Source organism: Phoca vitulina, unplaced genomic scaffold (genome assembly GCF_004348235.1).
Source record: "Phoca vitulina isolate PV1807 unplaced genomic scaffold, GSC_HSeal_1.0 scaffold18, whole genome shotgun sequence".
Taxonomy (NCBI): domain Eukaryota; kingdom Metazoa; phylum Chordata; class Mammalia; order Carnivora; family Phocidae; genus Phoca; species Phoca vitulina.
The window spans coordinates 19,343,689-19,365,194 of record NW_022589721.1 but is presented as its reverse complement, the minus strand read 5'-3'; the positions used below and the strand labels follow the sequence as shown (position 1 = coordinate 19,365,194).

The 21,506-nt window shown below is 41.6% G+C and overlaps 2 protein-coding genes across 5 annotated transcripts in view; one reads left to right on the top strand and one right to left on the bottom strand.

Annotated features, from left to right (window-relative positions):
* The window catches only part of TRMT12 (tRNA methyltransferase 12 homolog), a 64,615-nt gene extending 52,556 nt beyond the window's left edge, over window positions 1–12,059 (bottom strand). For both annotated transcript variants that reach the window (XM_032415732.1, XM_032415734.1), the window contains exons 1-2: window positions 11,560–12,059; window positions 8,819–8,972 (exon numbers count right to left, since the gene is read on the bottom strand). The gene's annotated coding sequence lies outside the window, so the exon portion shown is untranslated. The remainder of the gene's footprint in view (window positions 1–8,818; window positions 8,973–11,559) is intronic.
* Window positions 12,060–12,137: 78 nt separating this feature from the next.
* TMEM65 (transmembrane protein 65) overlaps window positions 12,138–21,506 on the top strand; it is a 65,061-nt gene continuing 55,692 nt past the window's right edge. For all 3 annotated transcript variants that reach the window (XM_032416079.1, XM_032416078.1, XM_032416077.1), the window contains exon 1: window positions 12,138–12,962. In XM_032416079.1, the coding sequence (XP_032271970.1) occupies window positions 12,668–12,962 (295 nt within the window). In that variant the 5' untranslated portion in view covers window positions 12,138–12,667. The remainder of the gene's footprint in view (window positions 12,963–21,506) is intronic.

The window sequence follows — 21,506 nt, the reverse complement described above, 5'->3', positions numbered from 1 at the left end:
CAGGGACTCCAGGATCATGACCTGAGCCGAAGGCAGTCGCTTAACCAACTGAGCCACCCAGGCGCCCGGGGTCTGATCCTTTTAAAGTGCTGTTGAATATGGCTTGCTAGTGTCTGTTGAGAATTTTTGCATCTACGTTCATCAAGGATATTGGCCTGTAATTTTCTTTTCTTGTATTGACCCTACCTTGCTTTGGTATGAGCTTAATGTTGGCCTAATAAAATGAGTTCAGAAGTGTTTTCTCATCATTTTTTAAGAAGAAGAACCTCCAGCTCTCTCTGGTTCCAAATCTAGTGCTCTTGGCAACTGATTAACACAGCTCTCACCACTGATAATAAAAGAGAAGTTATCATTTATGGAGTGTATATGATGTATTCCAGGCATTCTGCAAAACTCTTCATGTAGATTATCTTGTTTAATTACACAAACAGCTTTGGGAGGTAAGTATCATTATTGTCTAAATTTTGCAAGAAGAACACTGAGGGGCAACGAGGTTAATTGGTCCAAGGATTTGCAGCTGGTAAGGGGCTGAGGCAAGATATTAGTTCAGGTTAGTCTGACTCCAATACCTCTGTTCTATTTATATAATGGATACAATATTGGGTTACAGCTCCTCAACTTTAATAGGACTTTTCAGTCCACGCACCCTCTATCTTTTCCTTAACAATCATATAGTATTTTCCTATCTTGCTGGGACTTGGGGCAAAGTAACTTAGTCTTATTATAATGATAGTTCCCTAAGGTTACTGCTCTTTTTTTGCCATTCAAATGGCAGTATATCATAAAATCAAATATTGATTGGTAGAATGGTGGTTACCAGGGGTGGGGAGGGAGAGGAATAGAGGAGTTGTTGAGTGTATATAGTTACAGTTATACAAGATGAGTAAATTCCAGAGATCTGATGTATAACACAGTGATGACAGTTAACAATAAGGAATTATGTGCTTAAAATTTAAGAAGGTATATGTCATGTTGTATTCTTACCAAAAAAACCCAAACCAAACTAAACCCAAAACAAAGGGATACAAGGAAACTTTTGAAAGTGATGGATATGTTTATTACCTTGACTTTGGTGATGGTATAAGAAGTATATACACATACGTCCAAACTTACCAAATGATATACATGAATTATATGCAGTTTCTTGTATGCCAATTGTACCTCAATAAAACAGGAAATAATATTGGTTGGCTATTTAGTTTTTTTTTTTTTAAAGATTTTATTTATTTATTTGACAGAGAGAGACAGCGAGAGAGGGAACACAAGCAGGGGGAGTGGGAGAGGGAGAAGCAGGCTTCCCGCCGAGCAGGGAGCCCGATGCGGGGCTCGATCCCAGGACCCTGGGATCATGACCTGAGCCGAAGGCAGACGCTTAACGACTGAACCACCCAGGCGCCCCTATTTAGTTTTAAAATTCAAAAAATGTATTGAATGTACAGGATACTATGCTAGCTGCTAAGGGAAAACAAAAATGAATTAAACAGGGAAGCTTCCTTCAAGTTGTTTATAAGTGAGGCCTACCCCACCAACTAGCCCCCCACTCCTGCCATGCACTAGAACACAAGGAGGTTCAGAGACAGTGATGAGGGAGTTCAGAAAAAGAGGTCATATCTTCTATGAAAACATCTTCAAGAGCTACCCCAGGAATGAGAAGGCATTTGAGCTGGACCCTGAAGAATGGGAAAGTTTGTGGACATGTAGAGATACTGAGTGTGAACGTGCTGTAAACAGGTGACAATGTAAACACCAGCATGAAGACTGGAAATCTTAGAGAGTACTAAGGGAGTCATGTTTGGCTCAAGAAAGGGAAAGTAGTAAGAGATGTGGCTAGAAAAGCAGTTTTTAATAAGACCATAAAGACCATAAGTTAGTAAGGGGAGCTATTGGAGATATAGTTTAGAAGCATAAAGAGAGTGCATAAAGACAGTCAACAAATACTGATAGCTTAAACTCTGTCAGAGCCAGCCAGGATGGAAAAATGGGAATAAAAATTAAAAACATTTAATGGATAGGGGTACCTGGCTTATTTAGTTCGTAGAGCATGTGACTCTTGATCTCAAAGTCATGAGTTTGAGCCCCACATTGGGCATAGAGATTACTTAAAAAAAATATATGAGGGGCACCTGGGTGGCTCAGTCGGTTAAGCGGCTGCCTTCGGCTCAGGTCATGATCCCAGGGTCCTGGGATCGAGCCCTCCATCGGGCTCCCCACTCGGCGGAGAGCCTGCTTCTCCCTCTACCTCTGTCTGCCACTCTGCCTACTTGTGCTCTCTATCTCTGTTAAATAAATTTAAAAAATCTTTAAAAAAATATGAAAAAATGTCACATTTAATAGAATGTGTGGCATTTAGCAAAGACATTTTTGAAGTGAAAGAGGTCAAAGATGGTTCAAACTTTGAGTTTGAGTTTCGAAGGTGTACAAAGGAAATACAGCAGGAGGAATGGGTGTTGAAGGCACGAAATTCTGGGGACAGGTTATGAAATAATAGCCAGAAACCATTTTAATAATTAAAAGCACAAAAAGGATGTTTTGACTCCTAAAACTATGCATAAACAAACAGGACATATGGTTTATACACGTGGGTCCAAAGTATTGGATGCAGAGCTCATTAAAACACAAATCATGCAGCACACCTTCCATCTATTTAAACTGACTAGCTAGCTAACACTAGAAGTGTAATTCTTTCAATATTTCAAAAACATCAGAAAAATCCATAAATTCCATCTCTTTGTTAGAGGTACATCTCCCAAAGCCTTCCATCGTCTTGCTCCCCCGTCGACTGGTTGTTCTCTAGACCTGTTGTCCTGCAACTTCCCATCTCCTGGATCTCCTGCTTTATTCCTTCTATTTGATGGAGCACATCTTCCAGTTTTTGTTTTGTTTTTTTTTGAGTAAAGTGATAGAAGTTTATTAAGTGAAGATACAGAAAACACTCTCAAGCGTGAGAGGGGAGCACATCTTCCAGTTTTTCCTGATATGATGTATGGGACATACATATTTTGAGACTTCAATGTTTAAAAAGGTTATAATCCACCTTCACGTTGGATTGCTCAATATAGAATTCTAGATTGGAAATAATTTTCTTTGGAATTTCAAAGCTATTATGTTCCATTTGTCTTCTGGCTTCCAGCATTAGTGTTGAGACGCCTGAAACAGTTCTGAAATGGGATCCTTTTTTTAAAAAAAAACAAAACAAAACTTCGTAGAGCTGTATTTGCAAATGAGTTATATAGTCATTGTGAGTATAGACACACAATGTTACGTTAGTTTTAGGTGTAAAACATAGTGATTCTATACGTTATGCTGTGACCACAAGTGTAGCCGCCATCTGTCACCACACAACGCTATTACAGTACAAACTATATTTGAAATGGGATCCTTTTTACTGAACTTCCCTTGACACTTCTTGACTTTGCTGCTGGAAACTTTTAAGATCTTTTTTTGGTCCCTAGTGATCTGATGACAACAAAGTGTGATGACATACTTTAAAGTGTGTCTTTTTTCATCTAGTGTTCTGGTCCCTCAGTGAACTCTCTCGATCTGGGAACAAACGACTTTCACTTTTGGGAGTTCTCCTTCAGACATTTGACAATTTTCTCTCTTACATTTTCAAACTGTGTTGTCTTCCACTTTTTTGCACCTCCTGACCTGATTCTTTAATTTTGTCATTTATCTTCTATTTTATCTATTATCTATTATCTGCTTTTAAAGAAATGTTTCTCAATATTATCTCCCAATCTTTTTGCTACATTTTTCATTTTGACTATCATATTTCAAATTTCAAGAAATACTGTTTTCTGGCTATTCCTACTTTTACAGAATCCCATTTTTTTCCATAGATGCGGTATCTCCCCTCATTCTGTAAATATATTAGTATTATGAATTTTCAACAGTTTTATTTTGCTCCCTACGTCCTCTGAGATCCATTTTTTTTGTTTTGTCCTTTTTTTTTTTTTTTTTAAAGTAATCTCTACGCTCCATGTGGGGCTTGAACTCACGAGATCAAGAGTTGCATGCTCTACTGACTGAGCCAGCCAGATGCCTTTTTTTTTTTTTTAAAGATTTTATTTATTGAGAAAGAGAGAGAGAGACAAGCAGGTTCCCCGCTGAGCAGGGAGCCCGATGCGGGGCTTAATCCCAGGATCCTGGGATCATGACCTGAACTGAAGGCAGACACTTAACTGACTGAGCTACCCAGGTGCCCCAGACACCTACCTATCTACCTATCTATCTATCTATCTATCTATCTACCTACCTATCTATCTATGTATTTTTATGCTATTTATTTATATATTTTTATGCTATTTTTTTTCTGTCTTGAAGGCTTTCTTCAACCAACCTATGATTTTAAATTCTTGGCTCATATTTTGTATTTAAGAGAGAAACAACAAAAAGCTGTTTAGAAACTGTAATTGGCAGACTGGCAGAGCTGGTTAATTGGTGGTTTCACTGTCGGGTGGTCTGGCTGAGCTATTTTATTGGGTACTCAAAGAGGAATCCTCCAATAGTATGGCTACCAAACTCTCCTGGAAGCAGAGCAGAAGAGTGACAAGGGGGACCCATGAGTCAGACTGTGGTATTCACTTAATCTCTTGAGTTGTACCTCCCTTGCCCTCAGGTGTTTCTAGTGCCCTTAAGCCCAGTGTCTCTCCACTAGTAAACTTCTGGATTCCTGCTGGAGTCAGGAAGTGGCATTCTCCCAGCTATATAGGATGTAGAAGGGGATCTGCCTTTCTGAACACGCCTTTAAAAATTTTCACCTAGATCTCATGTTTTTAGTGCAGTTATATCTCAACCTTCAGAGGTACCTGGTGACTCCAATTCCAGTACTTTTTGAGACTGTTGCTCAAATTAACCTTCTTGTGGGTTGCTCCATTTTAGCTTAGTTTTCACCTTTCTGTGATCCACTGGGTTAATTAACACTCCTCCATTTGCTCTCCATCTTGTATTTCTGTAATGCTGTCCGCTCTTCCTCTTCTCCTATTAACTCCATGCTTACAAGGGTATGACTTTTTTTTTTTTAACTCATTTACATTCAGTTTAGAGCACTTTTACTATAAAGGGGTCATAATTATACGTGTTCAACTCACCATTTCTAATAAGTACTTCCTTGTCTTTGATTTGCTTTACTTTGCTGCTGCATTTGAAACTCTAGACCACTCATTCTAGAAACTTTATCATCCTTTGTTTTCTGTGGCCAGATTTTTTTCCTTTTGTCACATTATCTCACTTTCTTTCCTTGGTTATTTCTTCTTCCACTGCTTATCCCTTAACTGTTTTTGTTCCCCGAGTCTCTGTCCTCTTATGTTTTCAGTCACACATTTGCTATACCCAACTTTATCTGCTTACATGGGTTTAAACCACTTCCTTAATGCTGTCGACTCCCAAATCTGTGTGTGGTGCCAGACTCACATAAAACTCAGAAACAAGAGGAAAAGAGGACCCTGTCTCCCTATATCCTACTCAGGAAAAACAAACACACTGGAGCCAAAACAGGCCCTCCCTTTAGAAAAATAGCAGGAGTGAAGGAAGGCATTCAACTTTATAAAGGTAAGAGAAAGAGCCAAAGAAGAGCTATATTAGTCATGATACTGGAGCTTTTGCTGCAATAAAAAGGAATCCCTCGATCACATGGACTTAACACAAAAAAGCATCTATCTCTGTCATGCAAAGTCTGCTATGGATTGGGGCAACTCTCCAGGACAGCTCTTCTCCTATATAGGCTCACTACTCCCAGCATCATCAGTTTCATAGAACTTCATTTCAGCACATGTTGTGAATCTCACCGCATTAGGAGAGGGAAGAACTGCCTAGTCGAGCACAGGCAATTAAGTACCTGTATTTGGAGGTGAAATATGTCAGGTTTCCATTCATTGGCCAAAGCAAGTCACACAGCTACCCCTAGCTTCAAGGGCATAGGAAAGAATAATCCTCTCTGGCCCTGAGAATTGGATACTGTTGAACAGTAGTAATTTATAGCATTGAAAATATTAAATTGTAAATAGAGAATCTGGCCTTAAACAAAGTACATTTTTATTTTCATACTTCCAGTACCTAATTTGGTGATGTCAATATATGTTGAATTCAGATAGAGTCTGGGGATGATTTGATAAGTCTCTTTGAAAAGATGTTCAAGAAAAGTCTGAATCAATGCCTTATTTTCTTCCCAAAACAAACAGGAACATTCACAATCCTTCCACTGACCTCCCTGCTGGGTTCACAGATAGAGTCATTTTTCAAAAAATAGTACTTTCAGCATCTAAATATTTGAAGCCTCACTAAGAACTCGAGTTTAAAGTTTGCAAAGAAGGCATTTCAAGCCATACTGCTTATATTTGCTTTGATCAATATTCCTCCCCAACCTCCAACACGATGGGAGACTTGGAAAGGAAAAAATGTTATAAAATTTGCCCTGAAAGAGACAAATAGGTGTGTGTGTGTGTGCATGTATATGTGTGTATTTGGTGTGCAGGTGCACTTTTTATGGTGGGTGTGGGACAGTCAGTCTTGTTACCCATAGGTATGCTTAAGGACAGATAAATATGAGCTTCATGGAATATGAAATTAAGCACAGGAGTTTTGTGCGCCAACTGATAGCCCCTCCCTTATATTTTCTACCTTGCTTCCATAAGATACTATTTCTTGACCTGTGACGGGCACTTTCCAATATGTAGATGAGATCATTAGATGATGAGAGGTAGTATTAAATGACTGGTGTAGAGGAATGCAAAGGATCCGAAAGAGAGATTGTCCCTTCAGGGTTTATTTTGCATTTCTCAGGTGTTCTGTAGTTCCTTTCTTTAATAAAAGTTTTGTTTTTAAAAACAAATTATATACATTTACCATAAACAATTCAAGTAACAGATACAAGTGCAAAGGAGTAAAAAAAAAAAAATCATCCAATATCCCAAGAATAATAATGACCAGTATTACACCAGGTGAACATTGTTCTAGGCATCTAATGATCTGAACACCACCGTCCTCTGGTTTTCCTCCTACCCTGCTGGCTCTTCTGCCTCTTCCAGTCTCTCAGGGGTGAAGAGTCCCAGGTAAGCCCCAGACCCTCTCCTCATCTCCGTCTTTACCCCAATGGGAACTTGGCCAGTTCTATAGCTTGAAATGATATCTGGATGCTGATGGTTCCCACATTTATATCTCCAGCTTTGTCCTTTGGAAACTGGACAGCTAGATTGCAAGGCGTTGGAACGCTGAGAAACACTGATACAGGCATGTTGAGGAAATAGAGATCCAATTGGATTCTCTTTCTTTTAGCTCTAAAGTTACATGGGCCTCTGATATACCGTTTTACTGTTAACACTATTTTTTAAATCTTACTGCCTTTTAATACTGCCTATCATTTGTTGAGCACCTACTACATGTTAGGTAATATGCCATGTGCTTTACATATATTATCTCATTTCATCCTCATGATTCTTAGGGTAGATTTTAAGAAATAACAAGAAACTCAAAACCAGACTTAGAATGATAAACAACTTGTCCAACTGATACAGTTAGTAGATGAGTTAGAGTTAGGATTTGAACTCGGGGGGACCCATGCCATTTCTGTATGCTGTATGGCCTCCATTTGCATTTCAATGTAAATTTTACTATCAGTTTAACAATTTTGTACACACATATAGACAAAAACCCAGCTGGGATTTTGATTGACATTGTGCTGAATTTATAGATTAATTCAGAGAGAACAGACATCATATACTTTGTGTTTTCTAAACTTTAATTGGTATTTCTCTCCGTTTATTTAAGTCTTCTTTAATTTTTCTAATTGCCTTTTGTGCTTTTCATTGTGAAGCAGCAATCCACGTGCCATAATTCTGATGGTGCTAGGGAGTTCCAGGGGTCAGAATCCTAAGGTGGGAAACTGAGGGATGAGAAGTGCCAAAAGGGAACTACAAAAATGTGGGCAGAATAAATGATTAAAGGTCCCACTAAATAAAACAACCATTCAGGAATTTAAAAATGGGCAGTAATAGCTGGGTGTATAACATATCAGAACACGTACACAGCAAACAGCCTTGTGCCCTGCCAGCAAGAGAGATGCCAGGAACTCTGGAAGGTATTTGCATGATGTAATCTACTGTGGACTGTTGATTCAGCAGCAGCTTTTCATGAGGAGGAGATTGTGATTATTAACTGAGGCATGATGTCTGTCATCTTTAAAAGTGAAGGGCAGGCTAGGCTGAATCCAGGCCCTCCTGCTCTCCCTCTTCCGTAACCTTCTCCAACCTGCTGGCACTCTCTTCAGCAGCCTCACAATTTCCTCAGGACCTTCCTCTTGCCACCCACATGTGCCTGCCTTATCCTGTATTTCTCCATAGCTCTATACACAGACCCCAAGCCCTCCTCTCTCCCCATCTCCTCCATTTACTCAGATTTAGGATATTCAAATGTTCAGAGAAAAGGTATGGATAAGGGATCCAATTAGTACACATTAAATGAGTATTAAACGACAGATAGCTAGGTAGGTATTTCTCAAATTAGGGTCCAAAGACATAATCCTAGAGGTGTGAGAGGTTCACAGGAATTTGGATAATGAGAGCTAATACTTATCGAGCACTCACCATGTTCTAGGTACTGTTTGAAATGCTTTACATGTATTAATTCATTTAGTTTCACTATAGCCCTATAAAGCAGATGCCTTATTTCCATTTAACAGATGAGCAAATTTAACAACATGCCTTTATTCCATCAGATGAGCATCCGTGAAAGATTAAGTTATCAGCTCAAGGTTATAGAGCTAGTAAATGGAGGAGTGAGGACCCAAACCCAGGAAGTCTGGCTCCAGAGCTAATGACTTTACCTCTTTGCAATGCTGTCATCTGGGTCTTGATTGGGACTGGATGGTCCAAGATGGCCCCATACATATGCCTGGTAGTTAGCTGGGGTTACTGGCTGTTGCCTCCTCCTCCATGTGGTCTTTGTAGCAGGATACTCCGGAGTTCTATGTATGGCAGCTGAATTCCAAAGGGCAAATGTCATGTGGAGAATTACCTTGATGCAATGGCAGGCTCCAAGTACACCACCACACAGACTCTACCATAGGTCACAGGACAGATGGGCTTATAAACCAAATGAAGACACCTGAATCACACTGTTTATGTGGCAGCTTTAGAACATGTTCCCAAATTCTTTGGCATTGTTCCCATTGAATTCTCTTGAATCTTGGCTGGCTTTAGTAGCTTGCTGGTAGCTAGTTGAGTACAGGAGAAATGATGCTGCATGACTTTTTTTTTTTTTTTAAGATTTATTTATTTATTTGAGAGAGAGAGCGTGCACGTGCATGCAGGGGGGAGGGCCAGAGGGAGAGAGAAACTCAAGCAGACTCCCCACCTAGTGTGGAGCCTGACACAGGGCTTGATCTCACCACCCTGAGATCAGACCTGAGCTGAAACCAAGTGATGGATGCTTAACCGACTACCACACACCGGTGCCCCTCTGCATGACTTCTTAGGCTATGTCAGAAAAGGCCATGGGCCTGGTTCTTTTCAGACACCCGCTTTGAGGGAAGCCAGCCAGCAAGGGAGAAGTTCTGCCTTGCTGGAGGGGCTGAATGAAGGTACACTAGTTCACAGTCCCAGCTGCATGCAGCTAGCCACTAGCCAGCATCAATCCTCAGCCACATTAGTGTCAATCCTCCTCAATCCTCAGCCACATGAATGTGCCATCTTGGGCATCCAGCCAGTAGCTGCAGTTAGCTGACATCTGATTGACATCTTATAAGAGACTAACAATGAGCTGCCTAGCAAGGGGAAAGAGATGGATAGATAAACCAGCTTAGGACAGCAAGGTGGAAGACCACAGTATCTGAATTTTGTTTTACGCAATGTTCATATGTCCTAACCTCCCTGCTGTGCCAGTCTTCTCTGCAGATGGTGTGGTTTTAAGGACCACAGAGGAAAGTAAGAGAGGAGGGCCTGGAACCAACATATATCTGTTCTGTCAGAGATGAAGGAGCAAGTGTGTCTGCTTGCAGCTGGCCATTAGCTGGCTGAGTAGCTAGGGGTTTATCTGCTTTTCTTGTACAGACTACACGAGGCCACAGTGAGACTGTAATGCGTGTCACTAGTAGGTGGCCAATGTAGGGATGACATAGTTGTGTCTAGAGGTAGTATAATCTCTACCTTATTAATATTTAAAGTTCACTTGGTCTATCTCTTTCTATCTAAAGTAGCACTTTCATTTGTTCCATCCTTTTTATCTAAGATCAACACGTATCCTTTTATCCCAGGTTTAATGTCGCATAAGCAAATTATGTCTACATTTTAGATTCTTATTTTCTATAGCAGACTTGAATAATCATAAATCATCCAGCAAACACATTACAACAAGTCCCACCGAGCAAGCACTTAGATCAGGGTTGTGATGTTCCACTTATCAGCTAAAGCAGGTCACACAGCCAAGCCCACAGTCAATGTGGGACAGGTCTACACAAAGGAATGGATACCATAAGCCATGATTCATTGGAACCACTATTCTAATAATCTACCACTAACACACTTAGAAAATGGTTGAGCCAGTTGTCAAACTGTCAGCCATCTGTTTCTGGAGTCCACCCACAAAACTGGTGTCCTAAAGACTGTTAGGAATGGGTTCTTAGTGAATAGCTTTTCCAAACCTCACTTCCCAGGCCCTGCCCCAAGCTCAATGAGTCAGAATCCCTTGTGGGTAAGAGATATAGGAGAGAAGAATTTGAGACTAAAATAACTCTGCAGAGGATTCTACTCTGGGGATGTAGAGGGTTTCAAAAACAAGAAAGACACAAGTCTTTACACCCAACTTCATTTACCACAGAGCACATTTTTTTTTTTAAATAGTCTCTACACCCAAGGTGGGGCTTCAACTCACCACCCCAAGATCAGGAGTCACATGCTCTTCTAACTGAGCCAGCCAGGCACCCCTCACAGAGCACATTCTTAACTGCCATTATTACACAAAGAGGCTGCCTTGAAATTTTTTAAAAAATGCTTTTCATGGTTAAGTTAGAGCAGTGGTTCTCAAACTTTTGTGTGCATCAGTATTAACTGGAGGGCTTGTTAAAACACAGATGAGTGGGCCCAAACTCCAGTTTCTGATTCAAGGGGTCTAGAGCAGAGTAGGCCAATTTTCATGCTTAACAAGCTCTGCTGTCCGGGAACCACACTTTGAGAACCGCTGAGTTAGAGCAATAGAATGATTTAGCGGTAACATTCCTCCCCCGACTCACATTTATATATTGCACTTACATGATTATAGCGCATTTACCACATACCAGGTCTTGGGCTGGTACAGCAGCGGATAAGATAAGGGTAAGATTTCGATCTTGATTGCGCTTGAGCAGATTTACTCTCTAAGTGGATCTACTCTCTAAGGCAGGAAGCCTAAGTGTCATTAGGTTCAGATAAAGGGGAGATCTTCCTTAGGAGGAGATAAAGGAAAGGTCGGAGTAGGAGACCGTCGAGCTTGGCCCTGAAAGAGGTCTAGGATCTGGACACGTGGAAACAGTGCAGAATCGCAAAATTCTTTTCGCCTTGGCAAAGAGAAAAACAAAAACTAAAAACAAACCTTGGCAAACAGCCGGCAAAGGTCTGTGATATTCTTGCTCCAGCATTAACGGTCTGCAAGCTGCTGGCATCAGAACGAGGAAGCGGATTTTCGGTGTCAAGGCCTCAGTCTCAAACCCCTGGCCTCGCCCTCCCTTTGAAGCTCCCAGGGCAGGTGCCTCAAAGACCGGAGTGCTTGGCCGAAGCCACGGTGGGCGCTTCAATCCCCAAAAGCCTGAGCAGGACCCGCCCCCCCCGCCGCCGTGAGGTTCCGAGCGGTGGTGAGGCCCGTGCCGGGCGAGGGGGCGCCGCACGCTGGAGCACCGCTCGGAACAAGCTCCAGGTTTAGGCCTGGCGCTAGGGCGCAGCGGTGGTAACGGCACTACCGCGGAGCAAGAAATCCAGAGCTGTTTTTCCCCGTTCCCTGCGTTGGACTTAAAGGTGGCGCCAGCACTGGGATACGCGCCGTCTGTTCCTCCACCATCACGCACCGGAGGGGGTGGGGACTCCTGTGCACGCTCCCAAGTCCGCCGGGAGCACGGCCGGGGAGCTCGCGAACTGCGCTTGCGCGGCCCCGCCCCGTCCCTTCGCCCCGCCCTGTTAGCCCCTATACAGCCGCTAGGGGTAGCGGCGGCGGTTGTGGCCTGGAGCGCGGCCGCTTTGAGGGCGCTGGAGCCCTACGGAGCGCCGACGAGGGCAGGCAAGAGGGTGGGAAAGCCGGCAGGAGCGGAGGGAGGTGCCGAAGGAGGGCGGTGCGTGGCTGACTCATCCCTCTGGAAGATCAAACTGACAGAGACAACCCTAGCCGCCCGCCCGCCCTCCCGCGCCGCCCCTCCTCTGCCGGGAGGCGCCCGCCCGCACCGCCCACCCGCCCTCTCCCGGCCCCAGCCTCACAGAAAGTTTTTCTCGTTGGAGGGACCGGAGCGGCCGCGGGCCTTTCGGAAGGGAAGGGGGACAGAAAAGGAGGCGATCGACGCGCGGGCCCGGGGAGTGCATGGTGCCCGGCGCCTCTGCTGCCAGTCAGGAGGACATTGGGGCGGGGTCCGGCTGAGCCTACCTCCTTCTTCCCCCTGCCTTGCCAGAAATCGCCCTCCCGGACTGCCGCGGGGGTCCCAGCTCCTCAGCCCGCCATGTCCCGGCTGTTGCCGCTGCTGAGGAGCCGGACAGCGCGCAGCCTGAGGCCGGGCCCGGTCGCCGCCGCCGCCGCGCCCCGCCCGCCGTCCTGGTGCTGCTGCGGGCGGGGGCTGCTGGCGCTCGCGGCCCCCGGCGGCTTCCGAGGGCTGGGCACCCACCCCAAGAAGGAGCCCATAGAGGCGCTGAACACGGCGCAGGGCGCGCGCGACTTCATCTACAGCCTGCACTCCACCGAGAGGAGCTGCCTGCTCAAGGAGCTGCACCGCTTCGAGTCCATTGCCATCGCCCAAGGTAAGGGGTCGTGAGGGGCGAGCCTGGGGGCCCGGAGTCCCCACACCCCGTCGGCGCCCCGGGAGGCCTCCCGCCCCTCGGCCCGGGACCCCTGCCGCCGGCTCCCCTCGCCCGCCTGGCCTCGCGCCTGGGACGTCCCGGCGGGGATTGGTGTGTGTGTGCGGGGGGGACCTTCCGCGCCTCCTGAGTGTCCCCAGGGCAGGTAGGACAGGCGCGGATCGTGCCAGCAGCCCGGACCGACGCTTGGCTGGTTCCTCCCCAGCCTTAGAAGCCGAGCTTCAGCCCAGATTGTCAACCGATATTGTTTCGATTGTGCTTTGATTTGTTGTGTGCCTCCCCTCCCCAACCCTCCTGTCCCCCTAAGCCCTTGCTGCTTTCTTGTGAACGTGCGGCCACGCAGGTGGCATGCCTTGCCTGCTTGAAAAGTGCCGCAAACCCGAGATGCAGGAAGAAACTTTCTTGAAAGGTTATCAAACCAAGATGTATGGGTGTCCAAAAGAGGGGTATTGCTTCCTGAGGCAGAGATGCTCTCAGCTGTGTGTTTGCACACACATGTAGTTGTATTAAATTAAGCAGCCAAAGGAAACATTTTCCTGGGAAATGGAAAGAATGGATCAAACCAGCAACAGCAGATACATAACTTGCAAGCCCCTGTAGGTTCGGCGCTGCACAAGTTAAACTCCAGTTTTTGTTGTTTCCCCAGAGGTTGAAAGAATGAAGTAATTAAGAAGGTATTTTTCTGGGAATCTGGCTCTACTATGAAAAGCAGACTTCTGCTTTAAAGTAATGTGGAGCGGTGAAAGCAAGGCTATTTTTAAGCTAACATGTTAAAATAGGATATTTTTAAAACCAGTGCAGAATGCTGTAGGTCTGAATTTGAGTGCAGGTGAAAAAGCTAAGAATTCAGAAAATCAAGAGGATGAAAGGAGTAAGTGATTAATTCCACCTTAAAATATTTTTGCAGTTTAAATACAATAGTACCGACAAAATACATAAAACAGACAAGATACATTGCTATTTTATAGTACATTCTGATGTATTTGATATTTTTTAAAAAGTTTACCTCCCTCCCCAGAGTTGATAGGTACATAAACATCCCATAGATTCCTAAGTTTAGAGTACATTGATTGGAACGTGGCATTTGATTTGCCAGAGGCACTTGAAAGTGTTTCTTTGGCCTGTGTACAGGAATGAAGGAAGGTCACGTAAGCGTGACTTATCTATACTGCTTCTTCGGAAACTTTTTCTTAGCTTTGCCTTTGCACTGCTTTTTTTTTTCTATGTTCAGGGAATCGTGGACCAATTTATAGTACTGGATATTCCAGATATTGTCTGTGCACAATGCTTTTAAGGAAAAATGTAGCATCATAATCAGTTCAGTTATTAAGTGTGTAATCATGCTGTTATATGAAGCAATAATCATATTTGTAAGTATGTTTGTACTCACTTTGTGGTTTTAAAATACTCAGTTCTGAAAATGTGCTCCTGGGAAAACAATATAGCCAGTCATATATGCTGTAACATTAATTTTAGAAATGTTTTCTCCATGGACAACACTATTTGAACATACATTAGGCCTTGTCTAAGTAATTTCTTGGAAATTCTTCTGCATTAACATTGTTACAAGTTTGCAGGGCCCTATTAATATAATTTTATGACAGTTCTTGAAAAGCACATCCTGTGATACAACTGGATAAATTTTACCTCATACCTTATTGTTTTAGCACATGGCAGGAGTATTGCAGTAGAGAGGCTGCATTTTCCACTGAAGATAATTTGAAATTTGACATGGTTTTTTTTTTTTTTTTTTAGATTTTATTTATTTATTTGACAGAGAGAGACACAGTGAGAGAGGGAACACAAGCAGGGGGAGTGGGAGAGGGAGAAGCAGGCTTCCCGCTGAGCAGGGAGCCCAGTGCGGGCCTCTATCCCAGGACCCTGGGATCATGACCTGAGCTGAAGGCAGACGCTTCACTGACTGAACCACTCAGGCGCCCCTTGACATGGTTTTAAATATTTTGGAAAGGACCTATTAACTTCAGTCAGTGGAGATCAGTTAGCATCAATTAAACTTAGTAAGTGTGTAAGTTATATGAGAGAGAAGTTAGTAATTTGTCTTCTTTATTCAAGATAAACTGGCAAAAATATAGTAGGAAACAATGTGGTAGTCAAATGCTTATCTCCTATTCATAAGCTAAAGAACTTGAGAGTTTAAATCAACTATATTTGCCAGTATTGATGACTAAATTATTGCCCGTTGACTCAAAAGATACTTACTGATGCTGCTGCTTTAACTTTTAGTACAGTCTTCGTGTTCCTTGTTGTGTTCAATATCAATACATACAGTTCCTAAGGAGATCACTGAAATCATTTTTCCCCCCAATCAGATAAATGAAAAGCTCCCATGTTTTTCTTTTATTGTTGCTTTTTGGATATTTTTAAATACCCAACTCATGTACTAAATGTATGGGTACTAAATGCATTTTCTAATTAAATAAGTTATGTTAAAAGGACTGTTTCATATTATAGGAAATCTTACGTGTTCTTGGAAAGTGTGCTTGTATGAGTGAAAGAAGTGTTTTGGATTTGATGTGGAAACATCACAGGAAAAAAATCTATGCTTTGATATGCCTGTGAAATCTAGTTGAAATTTGGTACATTTGCCCTTATCTTTCTTATGTGTTTATCAGTAGGCATGTGATCTGGTCTGTGACAAGGTAAAGCTGTGACAAGATTCTAAATAGATAAGGCAAGCTTTGTGGGACGTCTTATCGTAGTTAAATAGGATATTGTGATTTTTAAATTACAAAATGATTTCCTTCTCAATTTTAAAAAAGTTGATGTTGTGTTCCCAGTTTACCTACTCAATCTGATCTCTGTTCTTCCACAAACAGTCCATATTTTCCTGATAGTACTTTGTTGGCTCATTTTTTTTTAAGTAGAACTGGCAAACTGACATTACAGTTGCCTTTCAATTTTAGCCAAGATTTTAAAAACAAATTTTTCTCCCAATTTTTGCAATTACTATTTCTATTTATAATTTTTTTTTACTTTTAAAACATGAGTTTGGTTTTTGAAGAATAGGCAATGCTTATTGTATTAGTTATACATTGCTGTATAACAAATTACCCTAAAACATAGTGGCTTAAAACAAACATGTTTTATTTCAGTTTCTGGGGATTAGGAATCTTGTACAGGCTTAATAGGATGTTTCTGACTCAGGGTATTTCACAGAGTCGTTTGAATCAAGCTTTTAGCTGGGGCTGCATCAGCTGAGATCTAGCCTGGGGCTGGAGGGTTCATTTTCAAGAAGGCTCACTCACATGGTTGTTGGCTGGAAGTCTTGTTTCTTGCCATGTGGGCCTCTCTACATGGCTGCCTAAGTGTTCTCAACATGGTAGCTGGCTTCCCCCAGAATGAGTGATAGGAGAGAGTGAGAGCCTAAGCTGGAAGCCACATATGTTATAACCCAATCTTAGAAGAGCCGTAGTCCATTTCTTTTGTCCTGGTACATAGCAGGAGGGTACCTTACAGGGTGCAAATACCAGGAGGTAGAAATCATTGGGAGCCATGTTGGAGGCTACCTTCCACACTTACTGAAAAGTATTAAAATTAATGTTTATTGGAGAATTACACAGAGAGATAATAGCTGGCTTTGGGGGAGGCACAATGAAGGATATGATTTGAAAAAGGGAGGTTCTGAGGGAATATTTTTGTTAAATGTGTACTCTAGGTATTTTTAAAATGAGATTTCTTTTACATATAGTAGATAAGAAATGTATGGAGGTGAACAGAGTAGTTTTTCTATTAATGTTAGATCTTAATCAGCTTGCATTTTTTTCTGTTTCTCTGTGAAAGTGGTAATTGTGTACATTTTAAATTGCTTTTTTTTTTGCCATTTATCTACATCTGTATAGATACACCATATAATTCTAAACTTAATCTTGTAATTTTCACCTTTTGTGATTATTTATTTAAGGTAGGATGTTTCATTTTGAGAACTTGCCATATACAACAAGAGGCCTTTGGCAAAATGAAAGGCTGGAAGATTAAAATCTGATATTAAAGTGGATACTGAGAATACTTAAAGACAAGACTTTTCGTGGAGTTCTGATTCACTAGGGATCTTGGACTCTTTAACAAGAGTATCCTCATTTTTCTCAGCCCATGGTAATGTGAGAAAGTAGCAACTCAGTTAAGCTATTGGTTTCTGGGATGAATTGGAGAAAATTGTGGCTTTTGCTCAAAGAGAATAAAAAGAGAGCAAGAAAAACATTTCATATTCCAAATTAAGATATGTGAATACAGATATTTCAGGGCCTTGGTTGAAATAGTAAAAGAGGAATAAAGTGTAGCTCACACTAGACCCAGCAAGAGGGAGAGGAAGAACCAGGATGAGGATATGAAGTGTGAATTGAGTCAGGAAGAATAAGAGATCTCTAATAAGCTGAGCGCTTTTTTTTTTTTTAAGCTGAGAGCTTCTGTATCATTGGGCCCACATAAGTTAAATGAAGCTTTGCTACAATCAGTTATTTTACCAATATGGAAAGAACCTAATTATAGCAGTATATTCCAACAAACTTAATTCTGAATATTTTAGAGTTACTGGCATAGTGGAGTAGTCTTATTACTAGGGATTACTGCCAGCAAAAAATAGCTAACACAAATAGGATTTTTTCCTTCCATTATAAAATGGATATGTACTATTTGACAATCTCTGATCGTCACTCATGTATACCTTGATATTCAAAGTCATGTGTGACTTAAAACAACAACTCTTCTATTACATTTCATGATTTTGTGGATCAGGAATATAGGCAGGGCTTGGCTGGATGATTCTTACTGTTTCATGTGGTACCTGTGGAGGTCACCTCATAAATTTCAGCTGGCAGATGTGCTGGTCACAGGGTCCCAGATGTTTTTACTCACACGTCTGGTACTTTGGTGGAGGTGGCCAGAAGCTGGGTTCATCTGGAATGGTTGACCAGAGTAAATGCACCTGACCTCACTAGCACATTCTTGAGATGACTCTAGTACTTAGATGGGTCAGGACTCACAGAGAAAAAGTTCCAAGAGGGCTACGTAGAAGCTGTAAGATTTTATATTAGTTTTCTGTTGCTGCTATAACAAGTTACCACAAATTTGGTGGCTTAAAACAACACAGATTTATTGTCTTAGAGTTCTAGAGGTCTGAAGTCCAGAATGAGACTTAAGGGGCCAAAATAAAAGTGTCAGCAAGACTCAGTCCTTCTGGAGGCTCTGGGGGAGAATCTGTTCCTTGTCTCTTCCAGCTTGCAGCAGTCCTTGGTTCCTGGCCACATCATTCTGATTTCCGCCTTGGTTGTCACATCATCCTCTCCTTCATTTACCTTTTTGCATCCACCTCACATGATTACATTTAGGGTCCACCTGGATAACCCAGGATAATCTCTTTCAAAATCCTTAATTTAGTGACACCTGCAAAATCTCTTCTGCCATGTAAAATAAGGTATTCACAAGTTAGAGGATTAGGATATGGGCATATTTGGGGGCCATTCTTTAGCCTCCCACAGACTTGTTATGACCTAGTCTTGGAATTCCCAGAATGTCATTTCTGGTGCATGCTGTTGGTTAAGGAAATCACTAAGACCAGTGTTGATTCAAGGAAGGGAAATTAGGAGCATTCCATGTAGATAACCATACCTAATAATTGTAGTTTATTCCTTTATATCAGTATGTTAAAAAATCATTTCTGTTAGAATCTCTTTCTCTATTAATGCATACCATTAACATACTAGGTGTTTAAGACTTTTGAACATTTGTTCTTGTACTGAGTGCTAGTACAGTGATTCCTTTTATATTTGAGATGTTTAGGACTCCTTTTTCTGTATCAAGATTTCTCAACCTTAGCAATATTGACATTTTGGGCTGGATAATTCTTTGTTGCGGGGACAGTCCTCCACACAGGATATTTAGCAACATCCCTGTCCTCTATCCACTAAATGCCAATAGTGCCCTCCCACCTACTTCACCCTCAGTGTGTAACCAGTCATGTCTCCAGACATTGCCAAATGTTCCTTGGAGGAGACTCTGGGTTGGGGGTAAGGGGAGGAGTATAGCAAATTGCCCTGGTGGAGAGCCGTTGCTTTATATGAAATGCTATAAGGCTATGTCTTCTTCAGTCCTCTGCCTTATCTCCTTCTCTTCTCTCATCCATTGATACTTGCTATTATCAGTATATTCTCTGTACTTCAATCTTACTGCTTTATTTTCATTTATTTGTCTCTGGATAAAGACAGAGACCAATCCTCCCTATCAGATTCCTCACTTCTCTATCAAATAAATGAGTGCTATGATAACTGGTTTCCTTGATTGTGTTGCTTCTTCACTTCTAAGTTCTTGACTAAGTTCTAAATATTACACGCTGAAAATCCGGCTTCAGAAAAGTTCAACACTGCTTCAGTTTCATTCACCAGCAATTAATTTGGTGTTGTCCACCTCAGTAGTCACTTAGTGCTTACTTTTTATAGCAATTATGAGAAGCAGATTTTTATGAACAAATCTGTGTATAGGAAAATTGAAATAATAGGTCTGCAATTTATAGGCTCATCCAGAAAGTTAGGTAGAACTAAAGATAATGGATGATCTTGCGTGTTGAGATGACTAATATTGAACTGTTATTAGTGAAGATTGTTTCAGGTTTTCTTTTTTTTAAGATTTTATTTATTTATTTATTTATTTATTTATTTATTTATTTATCAGAAAGAGAGAAAGAAAGAGTGAGCGAGTGCACGCACAAGTAGGGGGAGCAGCAGGCAGAGGGAGAAGCAGGCTCCCCACCAAGCAAGGAGCCTGATGTGGGACTCGATCCCAGGACCCCAAGATCATGACCTGAGCCAAAGGCAGACACTTAAATGACTGAGCCACCCAGGCATCTCTGTTTCGGGTTTTCTAAAACTAATGATGAGTTTGCATAACCACATTCTGGTCTGGTTTTCTTTGGCATATCATAGTGTAAAGCTAACTGGAACAAATAGGGACTAAATCCCTGAGTGCAGATTTTATTAGCATCTTGCTCAATTCAGCTGAATTAATTAGTATGTAGATTTATAGGACTCTAGCCTTATCTTTGACTCATAGGTTTATATCTGTTTTAAGTTAATGAAAACAACCACATGAGAACAAAGTAGTTGTATGTTAAAATATAATAACTTAGTTATCCTAAATCACCTGGTAAATGAGAGACTCTTCTAGGCAAAGGACATTACAAGTAACAAGACGTCATTTCCCTTAAGCTCTACTTTGATGGCTGTTGGTAGTGGCATATTTGAACGTATTGCATTTTTCTCTACCTTAGTAAAAGTATAATGAGCACAATTTAGCTTCTACCAGATGCCAGTATCTTTATATACTACATTTTAATACTTTTCTTTGGGGCTACTTCTATTTGTAGACATACTAGTTATCACACCAAATGCCTCCAGAACACTGTACCATTTTGGTTGGCATGTTTTTTAGACTCATAGTGGTAGTGAATGTGTGGGGCTTATAAGCCCCTCCTCCTGCTCCCTGGTGCCCTCAGACAATTCTGTTCTCATTCATCCCTTGTGGTTGTGTTAAACTCTTTTCTACTATGAAAGGAGGTCTCTTTCTTGATATCTCTGTTATTGTTTCTAATGTCTACTCTTTGTCACTCTTCCATAGTGTTTTTTATTTTTTTTCTTTCTCTTTCATTCTCTCTCTCTTTTTTTCATCCCCCTGTGTTTCCCAATGGGGTTTACTCCTGACAGACACTTAAAGGTCATTAGACCACTGTTCTCTTGCTAACCAATTGTATTTATTACATTGTTATTGTTCTTTTGACTCCTCAGATCTTACACTGAAGATCTTGTGAGTATTTTTTGCTAACATCTGGATATGACTGTTCAAAGAATTATTGTTTTAAGCACAGTTTAAGTTAACTAAACTGAGACATTTACTGTTTTTAAAGTTTCAGGGAAATTTTTTTTTTTTTTTTGACAGAGAGAGACAGCGAGAGAGGGAACACAAGCAGGGGGAGTGGGAGAGGGAGAAGCAGGCTTCCTGTGGAGCAGGGAGCCCAATGCGGGGCTCGATCCCAGGACCCCGAGACCATGACCTGAGCCGAAGGCAGACGCTTAATGACTGAGCCACCCAGGCACCCCAGTTTCAGGGAAATTTAAATTAGAATGTGCTCTTACTTGGTTTACATTTTCTGTTTTCTTTCTGAGTTTTAGGGTAGATTATTTAGTACACTGTGTTATTAGAAACATTTATAATTTTAAAAACAGTCTAGTATTTTGTAACACAACTTCTGAATTTCTATTGTATAAGGGTTCTTATATTTTATAGAAGACATCCTATTACTACCACTATTGCTGTTGCTAACGTCACCTTTACTACCATTAATTAGCAATTATGGAGTATTTGCTATGTGCCAGACATACTGAGCTAAGTGAAGTTTCAGGTAATTATTTTATTTCTCTCAGAGAGAGAAAGAATTATTATTTTTTTTCTATAGACTAAGAACTGAGGCTCAGAGTTGCT